Source organism: Pithys albifrons, chromosome 1 (genome assembly GCF_047495875.1).
Source record: "Pithys albifrons albifrons isolate INPA30051 chromosome 1, PitAlb_v1, whole genome shotgun sequence".
Classification (NCBI taxonomy): Eukaryota; Metazoa; Chordata; class Aves; order Passeriformes; family Thamnophilidae; genus Pithys; species Pithys albifrons.
The window spans coordinates 87,876,162-87,894,049 of NC_092458.1; the positions used below are offsets into that span (position 1 = coordinate 87,876,162).

The 17,888-nt window shown below is 44.2% G+C and overlaps 1 protein-coding gene and 1 long non-coding RNA gene across 2 annotated transcripts in view; one reads left to right on the forward strand and one right to left on the reverse strand.

Moving 5' to 3' along the window:
• Window positions 1-2,452: 2,452 nt before the first annotated feature.
• Window positions 2,453-11,449, reverse strand: LOC139679907 (uncharacterized). The gene is made up of 3 exons (XR_011699267.1): window positions 11,405-11,449; window positions 2,751-2,971; window positions 2,453-2,586 (listed from the first exon to the last, which is right to left on the reverse strand). It is a non-coding gene; the product is annotated as an uncharacterized lncRNA (long non-coding RNA).
• Window positions 11,450-11,540: 91 nt separating this feature from the next.
• Window positions 11,541-17,888, forward strand: part of MAN1A2 (mannosidase alpha class 1A member 2) — a 145,756-nt gene continuing 139,408 nt past the window's right edge. The window contains exon 1 of the mRNA XM_071559486.1: window positions 11,541-12,321. Within this exon, the coding sequence (XP_071415587.1) occupies window positions 12,014-12,321 (308 nt within the window). The 5' untranslated portion in view covers window positions 11,541-12,013. The remainder of the gene's footprint in view (window positions 12,322-17,888) is intronic.

A 17,888-nucleotide genomic window follows, 5' to 3' on the forward strand; every position in this document is an offset into this window, starting at 1 on the left:
AGAATGAGCTGACAAAAAGGAGAGTGAGACTGAAGGATTGTCTGTGACTGGCTGTATGGCTGTTTGGTGCTGTGCCGTGGGGGTGGAGCATGCTGGTGTGACAGGGAATGGGGGTCCCCAGGCAAATGAAGATGGGAAGCTGAGCTGCTAATTCAGAAGGTACCTTTTGCAATGCACATGCTCTTGGGAGAAGTATGGAAGGTGAAAGAAGGTTGCTTGCCTTAATTTTTCACTCCTTTGTTTCCCAGGGTCCGTGCCAAGACTATTACGTATTTGTGCACCTTAAAATTATTTTAAAAGTGCATCTAATTACTTTCCTAATACATTTCAATTGTTAAATAATGTCTGTGAGGGATATGAAGTGTAAATTATTATAGAGAACATCTAAGATTAATGTGTTGTTATTAGCTGTATATGAAGTTTAGTGCTATAAGCTGTATTTAAAAGCCTTCTGTCTAATGTAAACAGTACATTTCTTCTACCTGTTGGTAATTAGGCAAATAGACCTGAAAAAAATGTGAAATAGCATAAACAGAACCATTCCAAGCACAGATCTACACTAAATGCTATAGACATTTGCAGTATTTATTATAGGATATCCATGAACAACCTCTGAATCTGTGCCATGAGTAAAATTCAGCCAAAACTAAATTTCAAAGTCTTCATAAAAAGAAATCATAAAACCTGAATGCTGTTACTTTAACAGTAGCATTTGAGCAAAAATGAATGGCTATATATTAGTCCAACCAAATTTAAAACAGATGCCAGAAGATTTTAACACTGAAGAATGAATTTCTGGAACATCCATGCATACTGAGATATAGGTGCAACCTGGGTTGAGTCAAATATACCACAAAGGAGGCAGAAAATGTGGTTATGGGGTGTCATAAACTCATAAAATGTAGCTGAAAAACTGAGAAACTGATAGACCTAATGATGGGCTGGGGAGGGTGTCAGTTTAGCCACAGGCTTTTTGCCAGAAGTGCTCCTCTATGCAAAAGTAGGCAGAGTAGGAGCAAGCATGAGGTAGAAAGCAGGCCTGGAAATACCTAGTCAGGTCCTTGTGCCTGGATAGAAATATCACAGCTGCTATGAAAGAGTTTCATGAGGCAATATCTATCAAAGATATCAGAAGAACAAGTCTTTAGTATTGTAAAAAATGTGCAAGTTACAGTGATCTCTAAGGCCTTCTATAAATATTCTTTTGTCTCCGAGAGACATCTCTTTCCTGCAGTACAGCTGTGTGATGCAAGTGGCTCGCTCAGATCTGGGTCAGGTTTGTTAAGGAAGCTGATTTTTTGTAGTTTCATACACCTTCTTAAGGCCAAACACATGTGCTCCCCCTGAGATTTTGATGGAAACTTGCTGGTGGTGTGGGTAATACCCCTGTGTCCTTATCTCACCATTCTGCCTTTTCTCTGAATTGGTGCTGCCCTGATACTCAGTTCTGGAATTTCTCCCCCTGCATGGCATTTTACTCTTTGACATTTCAAGATCGCTCCATGCCTAAATAATTTTGTTTCAGTTATTTTTATTTCTGCTTTCACTTTCCTTGCTGGTGTTCTGTCTGTTCTGCATGTTAGAAGAGGAAGCATTTGTGCCTGATTTTATTAGGTATTTTCGTAAATTGCACATTCCCGCTCTATCCTGCTTACGAGCACCTTTTTCCCAGTCATTCCATCTTTAACCCCAAATTTTCCTGCCTTGTGAACTGGTTGGGCTCATCACTATAACTGCTGGCATCTGGACGTTTTCTATTACACCTGCCAGCTGCTTTTTTGCTGATATTGCTTGGCATGTTTATTTATTTTGCTTTTTTAATTTCTCTAGTCTTTACTGAAATAGTTTAAAATTAGTTGCTTAGTATCATGTAATCTGTGTTTTTAAAGGCCTTTGGGATCTTGATTCAGTGGTCAACCAGACATTCCTTTTTTAATGAATCACAAGTTTCTGATCATTAATGAATAATTCTGATTAAACCACACCAAACAAAAAAAGCCCCTCCAAACATTCCACAACAAAACTCTTCAGGGTGGGTGGGGGAAAATCCTACTTCCCCTTTTTATTCCGAACTTTGTGAGAAAATGGGTAACATTTATTTCTATAGACATAATGTTCATCCTACCTTTGCATTAGCATTTCAAAACAATCATCCCCTTCATCTCCCTGTACAAAATTCAAACAATATTCCCCAAACCAGTACCATTTCTTTAATCATCATCTCTTTTACTAGCCCAAATGAAATGCTGCTTGAATCTGAGCTTTTTCAGGATTTCATCATAATCTCTCACAATTTTTAAAGCTGCCATGTTATTTACACAGTGCCACCCCACAGGCCAGGATGCCAGTGGCCTTCTTGGCCACCTGGGCACACTGCTGGCTCATATTTATCCACTGCTGACCAGCACCTTCAGATCCTTCTCTACCAGGCAGCTTTTCACCTATTCTTCCCCAAGCCTGTAGTGTTGCTTGGAATTTTAGCACTCAAGGGCAGAACCTGGAACCATCTTCCACCGTCTTGCTCTTTTTTGTGTATTTGCTGGGACTTGTGATTTCCATTTTAAGGACTCCCATTGCATCCAAGACCTATTATATACAAATTTCAGTTAACAAAAACAAAACCATGAACAGTAAGCACAGCATTCATGCTGCTATCTTTCATCCTGGCTTTAGTCTTTGCCTCTATCCATGACAGAGTATGTGAAAATCTAGCAAGGGTACAACACAATTACCTGTCAGCAGTTATTTACCTATTGGATGGAACATAAACTTCCATTGCAGCTTTTATAGGGAGGCTGGGTAGGCTCTTTGAGGCATGAAAGTACTAGCTGTAAAGTTCTGAAGATGTTCAGGTAAGATCAGCAGATTTTTATTCATTCTGAGAGAGAAGGGATGAAGCTGGCTTCATTCTTCCTGAGGGGAGGCAGCTCTGTGTTATTTGCTTTCAGTGTGTGCTCACATGTGAGTGTTTCTGGAAGGGAAAAGAAGAGAATATACAGTGATGGTGAAGGTATATAATCACAGATACAGTAGAGCAGAAGTTTACAGTCTCATCTTTGGGCATTTCCACCAGCAGTGGCAACACTGGTCATCACAACTAGTAGAAGCAGAAACACTTTTTTTTCTCCCCTGTTGTTCCATGCCTAGATTTCATCAAAGAAGCTCAGTTTTGGTATACAGAATTTCAAACTTGATAGAACTGGAGGATTTTAAAGTGTATCTAGTAAATCCAAGTGGCTGCAAGTCTTCTGCATAGCTGTTCCAGCTGGGGGGGGCTGTGTATCTGGAAGTCACAGTGGTTTCAAACACACACCTCACACAGTTGCTGCATACCCATCAAGCAGAGGTGATGCCACGAGGATGCACTGGACTCAATTACCCTCTGTCTGCTACTCAGCCAGAGGAGTCTGACCAGCATTTTGAGCATATGCTGGGCTCAGTGTGTATGTATGACTTTGATTCATACCTTAATAAATGCAGTATGATCAAAAAGCTCAGGCTTACTACTCACCCACACCTATGTACATCTGAGAAATCCCAGACCAGTAGTGGGAGGCCACTCAGCCTCACAGGGCACAGCTGGAACACAGGCAGGAATCTGCTGGGATTTGTGGCTAGAAGGCCTCATGCAGTCGGACTGGGGAGGGCAATAGAAGGTGCCCAAGGCATATCCTCGCTTCTAAGTAGAGGCACTTTGGAGGCACAATGTAGGACCTTTGCCAGATAAATTTCCATTGCAGCTTCTGCAGGGAAGCCCTGCAGTGTTTTCTCTGATATTTGTATATGTGTAATTACAGCATAAGCTCAGCTTAGGGACTGTGGGTAGGAAGAACTCTGGCCACCTGAGGTCCCGGTGGCTTTAGAAGACTTGGAGGGAATGACGGGAAAGAGGGACAAAGTATTAGATAAGCGAGGGGGCAGATTACTGAAAAGTGTAATGGGTAGACTAACAAACCAAAAGGAAGCCTTGTGTTTGGATGATGAATATACTCTCTCATGAAAAACAGTTCCACTGGTTTAACTTTAAACCTGCACAGAAGCTGCTGGAAAATCCCTGTCTTATTGCTGCCAATCCTCATAGGCACCCTGATGGCTTCACAAGGCAGCAAGGATGAGCACAGTGCATGGGACACAGCAGTGCAGCTGTCCCTGCTGCATGTCACTCTGCAGCCAGCTGGGTAAGTGCAAGGTAGGCAATAGTCTGACAGGAATTTGTTGGCCAAGCATTGCATCCATGCAACACAGTCAGGCATTCGCCCATTGTAGCTGATAGTGCTCCTGGTCTGGGTTTTTCATTCATTTGGAACAAAGGAGCATTTTTACATGTACCTCATATATCCTGTGAAATGAGAGCTATTCTGTCTGGTCAATTTGTCTTGATGCCTTCAACTCCACCCTCAGGCTTTAGCTATCCTAGGAGATCCCAGTTAGTTTGTGTGGAGCCTTTCTTTCCTCCGAACCTGTGTCTGGCCTAATGAAGAGAACTAATAAAGTGGGAGCTGATGCTGTTACTTTTACATGAAGTGGTATATTCTCCTTAACAGCAGAATTCTTCTTTGACTGTTCATGGCCCAAGTCTAATTCAGTAGCATGAGCTGAATGAGAACATTTTACCCAAAGATTAGGCTTCAAAAAGGACTTTCTTATCAGCTTGTTCTAGTTCTAAGGCAGTTTATACTTGAATGTCCATCTTTCCTTCATATATTTTCTCTTTCTAAAGCAAAAGGTCTTTTAATTGCTTTTTTAGCATTGAATGAAGATAATGCAAAACTATCAATAACTCAATGATAAAATCTTAAATGGCAATATATGCAGGGGCCCTTCAGTTTTCTACATATTTATGACTGACTTTCCATGACTTTCTTTTAATGGAAAATTTATTTTTTTTCTTATAATGTACAGACACAGAACAAAGTCAGTTGAAAGCAAAGAATGAAATTGGATGTCATTAAAATATGGAGTTAGTGAAATGGTGACAGATGGGCCGTGCTGGGAATGAGAAGATCGTTGAGTGAGACTGGGGTAAGTCAGTGAGTTTGCAATTATAAAGCATGTGGCTTCGTAATTTCTAACCCCCAGTTCTGCAAGTAATCAGTGCAGTTGGGCCCATATGCCTGCAGGGAGGCTCATTGAGACAGGCATGAAGATCTGTGTAGAGGAACAGGGACATGCAGATATTTCAAAACACATCTGTAAGGGAGAGAATCTCTCTCTTTTTCAGCCAAATTTTAATCTGTCCTCTCCAGAATGGAAGAACACTTCACTATGAAATATGAACTTGATTTTCATGTTCTCCTGTAGCACTCACCAGACTAGGGCTGGAATTTTAAGAAAAACATGACACTTTCAAACATTGATTGATCTGCCACTGTTAAATGCTGTCCCATCTCAGTATGCCTGTGGCAATGTTTTTTTTTAATTATGTTTTGAAGAGGACTCTGACTTGTTTTTTATAATGTTGAAAATTTTTATCTCTACTTGTTTCTGTAATAAACTTCTGGCAACAGGAAGCTATATTTATTTACTTAGAAATTTCTCATCTCTATTGTCATTGAGATGTCTTAGCAATTCTATTTTTAAGATTGCACAAATGGGGCATAAATCCTGTTTTTCTTTTAAAGCAGATTGTGCTAGGATATAAAACATCAAATGTGTGAGATTTGTGTCCATCTGAATGATCAGCTTGGTTTTTCTTTCCAGGGACAACCTCAGCCATCAAGTCCCAGCATATGCAAACCCAGACCACTATGCACACGATATATTTAGCTTGTTACACAATCTCTTCCATGCATTTAACAAGCTGCGATAATTCAGTCCTCTCAGTGCACACTACAGACAACTATTTGGTTTCAAGACCTTAAAACTATGCAGCTCTCGGCCCTTTTTTCTGACCATCCTTGGCAAACTTATTTTTGCTTTTCAGCCAAAGAATAGCAGTGCCATTGCTGACCTCAATACACACTCATAGATAATGTTTTCTTTTACAATCTGATATTTATGCCCATTTTGTGTCTCTGTAGAGAAGTTGCCATGAGTAAGTTCAGTTTTCATAGCTGCAAATTTTCTGGTATAGTCTAATGCTCTTTTATGGTTCCCAAATTTCTTTTTGATGTGCAAGTCCTTTCATGCCTTAGGGAAGCACAGAAGAAACCATGGAAGTACTTGAAACACCAATAAATAGGCTGGAGGCTGATATTATAGGCCAACTGAATGTAGGAGGAGCTGGTGTCTTAGTGATAAATCAGAGATGCTAGGAGAGGGAGAAAGCATGTCAGGAAAGATTGAGAAGATGGAAAGCTTGAAGTGACATAGCAAGGGCAATCACTCAAAAAAACCCCTCTTTCTGGAGCACTTTGAATGGACATGAAAAGTGCAATACCGTCCTTGTGAGAACTGGAGACAAGGAGGCAAGACAATGCCTAAGTGGAATAGTTTGACTGAGGTGAGGGATTAGAAAGTCCACATCTTTGATTTTTTACACAGAAAAATCTCAACAAGGTGTGATTCAGAATGTGGATGTGAGGATGTAAGGTGAGTTCAGAGCAGAGGACCATGCATGGGCTATGGGTCTGAAATAGGAAAAGATTGTATCCTCCACCTTGATAGAAAAAGGAAGAAGGAGAGTAAGATTGGGAGAGTATTAATCACCCTGCTATAGCCAAGGTAAGGATGAGAAAGGCTAGTCTTCGGAAAGTTTTAAGGGTAAGGGAATCTGAATTGTGAAGTTTGATTTGTGAGTTGTCCACATAAAAATAATAGTAAAATGTATGTTTACGTATATTCAACAACAAAGGAAGGAGGTATAGAGAGAGCAGGGCAATGTGCCAAAGACCAAAGTTTTGTAGCAAAGCTTGGCTGAGGGTGCAGTATTTCCAAAGAAATAATGATTGGAGGGATTGGAGAAGAAATGTGAAGACAAAGACACAGGAGCCATTAGAGACTGGATTTCATAAAGAATGTGCTCTTGGGATGCCAGGCACCATCAGGTCCAAGAGAATACAAATGTTGTTTCAAGCTGCATCAGACTTTCCATGGAACGGGGGTCACAGGAAAGACTGGACAGTGTTTGGAAGAAAACTGAAGAACAGGCTTTGCAATTAATGAATCCAGATTGTGTGCCGAAATTGTGGTGCTAGAAAGGATCACTGCAGTCATTTAAAGAAGAAAGAAATACACTGATATGGATCTGTACTTCTACAGGACTTACTTTGTCTACCTTTGAAAAATGTGAACTACCCTGACAGCTTTGCAGAAATGTTGGCTTGTGGACATAGAGTGACTTTAGTGCTGATGATCCAGCACTTTTGGACATCAACTTCCCAGTTACATTAGCAATTGATCAAAGTCAAGGCAGTGAGTACAGAAATTCCTGGTTCTTGTGAAAATCTTTAGGTTTCATCTCAGGACAATTCAGAGAATGTTCTGGGCATCTCTGATAAAGCACCAATAGATGCAGAATCTTGTAGTGTAGCACAGGCTCCCAAACCCCAGCTAAGTCAATATAGTTCTATATTTAATGTTGTTCAGCTACAGAGTAACACCACTGCAGCGTGGAAAATCACTGGCAGGCTTACAGGGATATGCATATTACCCAGTACAACAGAACCAAAGGATGAAAAATTACTATTAGCCTTTGGTAGAAAGTAGGAAAGTTGAAACAAGCACAAAATTGTAGAAATCCAAAACTTCACCATGGTTTAGACACAGATGCTTTAGAATTTGGAAAGGTCATCATAACAAAACCTACAGAAATGTCACTTTCTTGCAATGAGCTGAACACAAAGGAACATTTTATAAAGAAATTCGAAGCTTCTCAGTCTTTTAACGCAAAAGAAAAACTAGCTGTTGGCAGAGTGAAGCAAAGGGCAAAAAAACCTGAAGAACAAAAATCTTCACGGACTGATCTTTGTTTTCCAGACTGCGTATAAACGCAATTTAACAAGTAAAAACATGAACATATTTGAAGATACTTTACCAGACCACAACTAGAAGACAGTTGAAATGGCCAACAAGCCAGTTGAAGCATGTTCATCCTGTAGTAACAACTTAAACATTTGGTTTAGTTACCATACTGGCTGGAATGCACTGTAGTATCATTGATAATATAGTCCTTTTCACGCGTGCTCTCTCTTTGGTATTTCTGTCCCACACTGGCTCTTTGGTTTTTATCACCTTGTGGCAGAGTTTCTCACTTTAATCTGCTTTTCATAGATGCAAGACTAGTGAGCAGGGTCCAGCTGTCTGCTGCATGGCATTGTCACGGGTTCTCATTGTAAAAAAAACAGAGAAGAGGAAGAAAAATAGAAGTTGATGGAAGAGTTTACCTGGGTGGACGGATGGGAAAGGCCAATGCTATGCAATAAGATCCAGCAAGGTGCAATTCATAGCTTTGTTGTGACGACATAAGGAGTGATCAGAGTAGAAGAGTTAAGCTTGTCTAGGTCTCCTTTACCTTGATCAGTTAGCTTCAGCTAACTTGACTAACCATAAGTGTTCATTAACCTGGATTTCTTTGACACACCCACACCTGTGCCATTAGATTTGACTGTCAGAGTACTTTTTGTTAGCTCAGTTGCTTTCCCTCCCCGGAATCCTCCCAAATTAACCTTTCTGGAGAACTTAATTTGCAGAGTACACCACACTCTGAATTCCCCCAAAATTCAAAACATTTAAAGCAAAGTATAAGCCTGAAAACAGACCTAAACGCCTGGGATCAAGTGCACCCTACTCAGGGGCACTGGAGGCATTTCTGGCAGTGGAAGCCACTCTTGGCTCTGTGCCTGCTCTGTCTACTTATAGGACACATGTCTCAGTACTTTCTCTCACATTTTCTTTTTACACCTTTACTTTCTATTTACACATTTCTGGAGCTTGTCTGAGGGGCAAGGTTTCCCACAGGGAGCTGCTGCCTACTGCTTCAGTTCAGTTCTCATCCTGTCACTCCTACCCCAATATGGGGATGCTGCCTTACACCTCAGCGAGCTTCACTTCAGCAGGCGGAACTCACCTGTGCTCTCCCCTGCCTTTATGGTTCCTTAGCTGTGATTCAGACTTGTCTGCCAGATTTGCTGAACAGACTCTGCTCTCCATAATTTGGGAGTATCCAAGTTTCCAGTAATGTAAAATCCTTAAAATGTGGAAAACACCCTACTTCTAAAAGAGCTTCAGGAGTAACTTGTCTCCCAGACTTATGGACCTGTTTTTTTTATGTGAACTCCTCTGAATTGGTCCTGCAGCTACCTTGCCCAGGCCTTTCCTTCACCTTTCCTTTTGGTTTTTCATTAAACCTTGTACATATGGAACAGGGTGGGTTCTACAGTTGCTAGGAAAGTGAGGCTGAGCACTGTTGAGAGTTCAGAAAACACAGTATCTTTATTAACAGAAGTGACCAAATAGCTGAAACCCAAAGAGAAGGGAGAGACAGAGAGAGAGAGATACAGGAGGGAGACTAAAGCAGTAAGCCCAAATGTATAAATCCCCACTCACCAAAGAGTTACTCATGTAAGGTTGTCTTACCAACTCAGGACACCCCCCCACCAAGGCAGGGGCTACATCCTCTAGGCGTTGGCAGACAGCAAGCGTCTCTGCTGTCTTTTTGGGGGAAAAAACCACCAAGAGCACGAGTCCTCTCACCTTTATTGAGCCTACTGGTGACATCTCCTAGGGAGGTGTGGCCAGCATCCCCCAGGCAGATGTCTCAGGCTCTGCTCTCTTTCTTCCTCCTTGCTCTGTTCCCCTCAGCTCTCCTCCAAAAGCTGTCAACTATTAGGAGAGACCCAAGTAACTTTAGTTTATGCAAACTCTGTCCTCAAGGACGAAGCCTTCACTCTCATCAGCTTTTGTTCCCTAGAACTTGGCAGGAAAAGGATAAATCTTTTCACAGGTGGCATGAGCAAAAAACACAGACCAAAATGTCAACACTTTTAATTCCCAATACAACATACTACTAAGGAGCTCTGCCTTGTGGGGGAATGCAGGCAGCAAACTGGCTGAGCAGCGCAAAACAGCCACATTTAATACTTGTAAAGGGCAATTCAGGTGTGTTTTTTGCCTGTCACTTCATCTGCGTCCTTGTCACCACACTTCTGCCTGAACATTCCCACAGGTTTGAAGTGGCTCAGGGAGTGGGATGGCCCCATTCCTGAAGTGTTGAAGGTTAGGCTGGATGGGGCTCTGAGCAAGTGAGAGGTGCACCCATGCATGGCAGAGGGGTTGAAAATAGACGATCTTTAAGGTTCCTTCTAACCCAAAATATGCTCTGATTCTATGACTGTTTGTGGTGAACTCTCAGCTGCCCCGGGACAGCTGCCCTGGGCAGGGTGCTCAGCCCCAAAGGTAAACCAGAGCAACTTCGCCTGATGCCTCTGGTGTTTGTAACCCGTGTTTCCCTCAGGTCTCTGTGCACCTCGCTAGGGAGGTACTGCAGGTGAATGTCACTCCTACTTGGGAACCTGTCCTACAGGGTGTCCAGGATGACTACATGGCCCTGTGCTGGGGCAAATCACAGAATCCTAATGTGGAATCACAGGATGGTTAGGAAGGGACCTCTGGAGATCATCCAGTCCAATTCCCCTGCCAAGCCAGGGTCACCTAGAGCAGGTTACTAGGTGCAAATAATAGGATAGGAATGCATCCAGGTGGGTTTTAAATGTCTCCAGAGAGGGAGACCCCAGGACCTCCCTGAGCGGCTGCTCCAGCACTCCGCAACACTTCACATAGTAACTTCTTCCTCATGTTGAAGCGAAAATTCTTCCGTTTCAGTTCATGGCCATTGCTCCTCGTCCCGTCGCTGGGCACCACTGAGAAGAGTCGGGCACCACCCCCTTGGCACCGGTCTTTGAGATATTTGCATGTATTGATGAAATCCCCTCGCAGTCTTCACTAATCAGGCCCAGCTCCCGCAGTCTCTCCTCATACCAGAGGTGCTTCAGATCCCTCCCCGTTCCCGGCCCCCCATGGGTGTCCCGTCCCGGCTCCGCCGCCCTCACCGTCCCCGGCCTTCCGCGGGTGTCCCAGCCCGCCCTCACCGTCCCCGGGTTCCCCGGGGATGTCCCAGCCCCGCCGCCCCTCACCATCCCTGTGCTCCCCGCGGGTGTCCCGGCCCGGCCCCGCCGCCCTCACCATCCCTGTGACCCCCGCGGGTGGCCCGGCCCCGCCGCCCTCACCATCCCTGTGACCCCCGCGGGTGGCCCGGCCCCGCCGCCTTCACCATCTCTGTGCCCCTCGCGGCTGTCCCGTCCTGGCCCCTCCGCCCTAACCATCCCTGTGCTCCACGCGGGTGTCCCAACCCCGCCGCCCTCACCATCGCTGTGCCCCCCGAGCCTGTCCTGTCCTGTCCCGTCCAGCCCAGCCGCACTCACCATCCCTGTGCCCCCCGCGGGTATCCCGGCCCCTCCGCCCTCACCATCCCTGTGCACCCCGCGGCTCTCCCGTCCTGTTCTGTCTCGCCCTCCCCGTTCCCGCCCCCGCGGGGCCCCTCCCGTTCCCGCCCCCAGGCCTGGCCGCGCCCCGCGCGCGTGCGCCGCCCGCCGCGGCGGCGCAGGCGCGGTGTGTACGGACAGAGGGTCCGGAGCGGGACGGGCGCGGCGGCCGCTGCCGGCGCCGATCGCAGCGGGGCCCCGGCGGGCCGAGGGGATGCGCCTCCGCCCGGCCCGGCACAGGGGACGCGGACGGAGCGACGCTGCGCGTCAGGCCGGGACGCCGGCCGCCCGCTGCCGCTCGTCCCGCAGCCCCGCGGAGCGCGGGGAGCGCCGCTGACCGGAGTCGCCCGCTCGGGCCCGGCCGGCCCCGCGGCCAGGGAAGGGAGGAGAGGGACGCGCAGGTAGCGGGGCGGCCGCGCCCCGGCCCGAGCCCCCGCGGCGGCCGTCGGGGCGGCCCGGCCTCCCCCCTGCCCTCGCTTTCCCCGGCGGGGAGGATGGTGCAGCCGCCCGCAGCCCCCGAGCCGGGCCGGGGCCGCCCCCCGCGGGGGCTGAGGGGATGAGCCGTGCCCCGCCGGGTGGTCGCTAGCGCCAGGATGACCACTCCCGCCCTGCTGCCGCTCTCCGGGCGGAGGCTGCCCCCGCTCAACCTGGGGGCCTCCGCCTTCCCGCACCACAGGGCTACCTTGAGACTTTCCGAAAAATTTATCCTGCTCCTTATTCTTAGTGCCTTCATCACCCTGTGCTTCGGGGCGTTCTTCTTCCTCCCCGACTCTTCGAAGCACAAGCGCTTTGACCTGGGCTTGGAGGATGTGCTCATTCCCCACGTGGACACCAGCAAAGGGGGCAAGAACCTCGGCGGCTTCCTCATCCATGGGCAAGGGCACGACGAGCACCGGCACAGGTGGGTGCCTCGCTCGGCGGTGAGGGAGCGGGACGGGAGGAAAGGGAGATCCTTTGAAATGGGTCCTTCCCCTGCTGCTGTCCCTCCTCTCTCCGACATCCTCGTGTCTCCCCAACGTGTATCAACTTCTGAGCGCTAGCCTGGTGCCCTCCAGTTGCCATATGTGGCTGTGGCTCCGTGGTTTCTTTCCCAGTGTGAATTTAGCCTTCTGGCGAACGAGAGCTGGGAGGATAGATATGAGCTGTCCTCCAGTGACTGATATATTTTCTCACCCTAGCCGATTACCTGCATCAGTCATGGAAAAAAGGGAGTTAAGTTATGGCATTCGTGGAGACAGTATAAGTGACTGAAAAACTGCTGCGTCTCTTCTGTAGCTATTATGTGCTTACTCAAAACAGCTGCTTGTTGCTGAATAGTGTACAAGAACTTTGATCTGACAAAGACTTCATGCTGTGATGCAGAGGCTGTCAGCCTATGATGTGCAGGACACGGAACTAGTGCAGATGGCACAATTGCCTTTTTCTGGCCCTTAAAATCACTTGTGCTAATGTTATTCCAGACAATTGGAGGTGCTGGTGGCTGAGTTGCCTTAATTGTATTCGCCAGTGTAAAGAAATTGGAGATAAAATAAGAGTATCCAGGGTAAATGTCATGCTGTTGATGGCTTTTTTGGGGCCATCTAAAGCTTTGTGTGGTGCAAGCCTCTAAATGCTCAAGGCTGGGTCATGTGAACTTCAGCTTTCAAAACGCAGATAAAAAACCCCTAAATGATGGTTATATAGTCTGTTTGCTTCCAACATACACTAATTGCTTAAATCCTACCCCAGTGCCTGGATCGTAGAGAGGCAGACAGATTTCTCTTCACTGTCAAACATGTGCTAAAATATGATGATATGTGATAAAATATCTGCTCTTCCATACTCAAATTAGTAATACAGTGAAATTTAAAGATTTTTTTTTATGCTGGTAGTGTTCCTTTGAGAACAGTTTTAAATGTATCTTATTTACGTAATAATTATATAAAGGTTATTTATGCTAGATTAAAAGGAGATGTTTTAATTGACCTCTTTTCATGAATCTGTTATGTTGTAAAGGATACCTGAATACTACAGTATTTTTCCTTAAGGCATCCTTGCTTTTGAATGTGTCAGGGCTCTTACCATGAGCCCTTTCTCGCTGTCTGAAAGGGCACGGATACTTAATTTTAACAAATACTTATTTTGTCTTATGATGTTAATTGCTGGTGTGGTTAAATGTTGCATTAAGCATAAGTTTAGACAGTTTCTAACATGTCTTTGAAGTTCTTGTCTTTCCCTGTGTAAAGTCTTTTTTTTGTGTGATACTATTTCGTAGCTTCCCTGGTCCCTATGGCATATGCAGTCAAAACCAGTTTCTAAAATATAGGACAGATGAAACAAAAAGAAGAGTTCAGAAATTTTCCGAACTCCAGCTGTGACTGTTGTTCCTTGTATTGCCCAGTAGATGGGCTGTAGAAAAAGAAGTTTGTTGATAGGGATATTTCATGTTGGTCCTTTACAGGTTCCCTCTTGAAGTGTAGTGACTGAGGCCACTGATTTAGTAATGAAGTATATACTTTTTTATCAGTCGTGTGCAGGTGAGCAGTAACTATAAACTGACAGAGCTAAATGAGTTTTGGTTGTTTGGAATCTGTTCTCAGACTAAGTGGTTATCCTGTCATCAGTTAACTCTCCTACTATTCCTCCATTGCTATAAGTGTGTCAACCTTCCCCTTCCCTCCACCCAAAATTTCCCTGTCATCGTTTTGTTTATGGCCACATTTTGGATTTTTATTTGAGCAAGAATAGATATTATTCCTGTTGTCTTAGTCCTGCAAACCACTGGATTACTCCAGGCATGTTTTAACTGCTTAAAAAGCCTGCCTGCTTAACCTGTTTGTAAGACCCTTCTGTGAGTGCCACACTTTTTTACTTTTGCAGTAGTTTCTTTGGCTGATTACCATGTGGTCTTATCAACAGACTCTTTGCTGGCTTGGAGCTGGTGAGGTGCCTGTTTTCCATAAGGGATAACACCTGTTGCCATTTCCATTGTGGAGCTGTTCCTGGATTGCAGGGACATTGATCAATGGTATTTTGAGAAAGTATAGAGTCTCTGGTGGGGAGTTTTAGATTACTTGTTACGTCTGTTTGGGATGGAAAAGTTTGTTCTGCCTACTGTCAAGGAGCAAAATCAAGTGTCAACTAACCTACTCCTAGTAAGGAGGAGTGTGCAGTCTTAGATGGGAAGTGTGAGGGTGGATTGACAAGTTGTATTTCTGGAAATTGAGGGACTTAGGTAAACAGATCAAAGGTCATTGGTATCAAGTGTACACTTCATCATGCAATGACAGGTGTTTTGATTTAGTCACTAAAAAGAAAAGTGTTTCTTCTGTGAAGGCTGGTATTGAACCTATCAAATATTAAAGTGCTCCTATTGTTACGCTGCTCACTTGGTACATAGGCTGTAATATTTTAATGCTAATTTTGCTGCACTCAAATTTTTAGTTTTGTAGGCTATTGAAAAATATTCATGTTTCTGTCTTCTAGCAAAATACAGCAATGATGTAGGTGGATAGTTGTCATGCATCCATGCTTAAGAGTTAGGTGTACAAACAATGGTTCCCACTGGACCTTTTCTGTATTCCTCGCATTGCTTTCCCACCTCATCCCCTGGGGATCCTTGACATTCTTGAGTGCTTTTATTATTATTGTTACAGTGGTTACCCCTTGCTGACATTAACTTTACATCTTCTATTAAATGGTTTTCTTTACTGCTCCCATCCCCTTTTTGCTTTCCCCTTCCAGGCAGAAAAAGGCTCACCGAGGGTGGACAGGGGGGAGCCCTGCTCAGTTCCTGATGTTCTTAGTTATTTATTCAAGAATTACAGTGTCCTTGCCTACCATCCAAGGAAAAACACATTTCATGTAAGGAGATGGTTAAAATCTGAAGTAGCATCGCAGTTTATATTTTGGGAAATGGGTGGGCTGTATTGCAAGGTAATACTCATTTTCAGCTGCTCATTTAATTTGTAAGCTCTTCATGTGCACTTGCAGGATAGTGCATGGGCAATGAGTTAGTGATGTTGGAAAGACGTACCACAAAATTTTGCCTCTGAGAATAAGGAGAGTGGAAGAGACTAGTCCAGAACTTAGGAAGATATGTATGCACACACACTTTCAAAAATCAGTTTAATTTCCTGAAGATGAATTTATCTCTCTTTCAAATAGGATATTGCAGAGATTCTGGAACGAGAGCTGTGTGGTTTTTTAAGACTTATCTTGCCAAACTAACTTGTGCATCACTCAAAATTTGTTACACAGTTTTAGATAACTGTCAGTTCTCCCAAACTTATGCATCTCCTGACACACAAAAATTCTTAAGGTGTTTCCTACTACCCAGTGACTTTTCAGGTGTCTTAGGTGCTTTATTCATCAGTACCAGGCCTAAAACACAGCTCAGGAACCAAATCAAAACATTCTTGTGGCTTCTTGGCATCTGATGTAAAGGAGTGAGAATGCAGATGACCCATAATCTCCTTGATTTCTCAGATTTCTTGAAAACAAGATTATCTGCAATATGAAAATGGATCAGCCTTGTTTCTTTAAGGATGTGTCAAGCAGCTGCTCTTTATATTTATTGACAAAAGCTAAGATAATTTCTGTGGTAAAAGTACATTAATCTTAGAGGCCAAGAAAAATGTAATTTTAGGAGCTCAAAGCAACAAAGCTACTTTGTAAAGCAGTTGGACTACTGTTGTGTTAGTGGTTAAGTCCTTCAGAATTTGCAAACCTGTATCTTCAGCTGCTTAATTCCTGCCTATTACTTCAAGTCATAATTTCTGGCTGTGCTTGAAAAAAAAGCCTCAAAACATCAAGCCTCATGTCATCAGGTTGATAGTGCTGTTTAATATAAGTGACCACCTCAACTACCTTGACCTCTGTGAGTAGGTATAGATCAGTTTAAATCATGCTTTTGACTTTGTTTCTGGAAAGATGAGGGAATATTGACATCTGTCTGATGCAAAGGTATAAGCTGAGCAGTCTGATATGACCAGTTGTGGGTCAGCAGCTGTATCACAATAGTCTAGAAGTGCTTTTTCTGCTGTTGCTCAAAATGTGGTTGTCTCTATGGCAGTAGCAGCTGCTGCCTCTACCCTTAGGAGGTGAAAGTAACAAAAATCATTCTTAGGAGCTTTCAGTAGTTTTTTTTCTTTTAAATTCTGCATTTTTAATAAGAAACATGAAAAGCTTAATATGCTTCTTTTGAATCCCTTTATCTTCTCTCATCTATGTGACTTAATTAGCCATAGTAAAAGTGGGCAGAGGAGATAATTTAACCTCTATTACTCAGTGAAATCAGTGTCTTCTGTCATCCTTTGCCATGCCATCGGGTATAAAAGTGCAGAAGACTCTTTGCTCTTCCTTTCCCAGCTTTACTTGAGGCACAGCTCATTAGTGTAATTAAGAGTATTTGCTGTTGTGATTCAATGAGTGTGTTTATTCCCCTGAACAATCAGGAGCCACTGTAGTGTCTGCACCCCAACTCCTACTCCATTCACTTTCTCATTGTGTGAGATTGAGCCTGTCTTCCGAGCAGACTCCCCACGGTCTCTCTCAAATGTAGGCACTCAGTTTAAGCGAGATACTTGATCTAGAAGCAAGAATTTTCTAAGGTGCAACACGCAGGAGATGCAGGTCCTCACGGTGACACCTCTGGAGCTGAAGAGGGCAGAATTAGTACGTTCTAAGTTAGGGTTCAGAAACATCTTGTATGTCTTGGGCAAAGTAGACATAACTCTCTGGTGTCAACCTTTAACTGTTGAAGCTACTGCGAGGGCACTGGCCCTCTTTATTTGGAGACTTTTCTCAACTGGAAGTTTTAGTAGACAAATATCATTCTTTATTCTGGACTCCATTTTGAGAAGGGGCTCAAGAGATGATGCTGGTACTTGAAGATTTATGGGAATTTGATTTCTTCTAGTGTGCCCACATTGTACCCTTAAACCCAGTTGGGATTTCTCCTGAAGTTGCACTGGACAGTGGGAGAGGTGTTCTCTTGTATTATTTCTAAGGTTTTGCTGAAATTAGTGCATTATGTTGTAGGCTGAGAAATGCTTTTCATTTTCGATTTCAAAATGCAAATTCTGAACCATCTGTCTAGATGTCCTCCCTCCTCCCCCCCATCTGCTGAACAGCCTACATCGTGTGTAGAATGCTGCTTTTCTTCATGTTCTCTTGCAGTATTCCAGTTTCTCAAAGTATTTCCTGTATTACGAAAGAGGGGAGTCAAGAGCTGGTGTTCTTCAGTTCTTAACACTTTTCTGTTAAAAAAAAAGTTTTAACTTGTTGGTTCTCTGTGTGATCTACATTTTGTCTACATGCTGGAAAACAATCAGGCGTGGGAAAACTGCAGAAGGCCTTCTGGCTGGATTCAGGCCAGCTGAGTGGGTGGGAGGCAGTAGCAATTTGGTTCATTCGGAGTTTTGTAGATTAAAATCTCAGAAGAACTTTAGCATAGATGTGGATTGCTTGATGGTGGTAGCAGTGTAG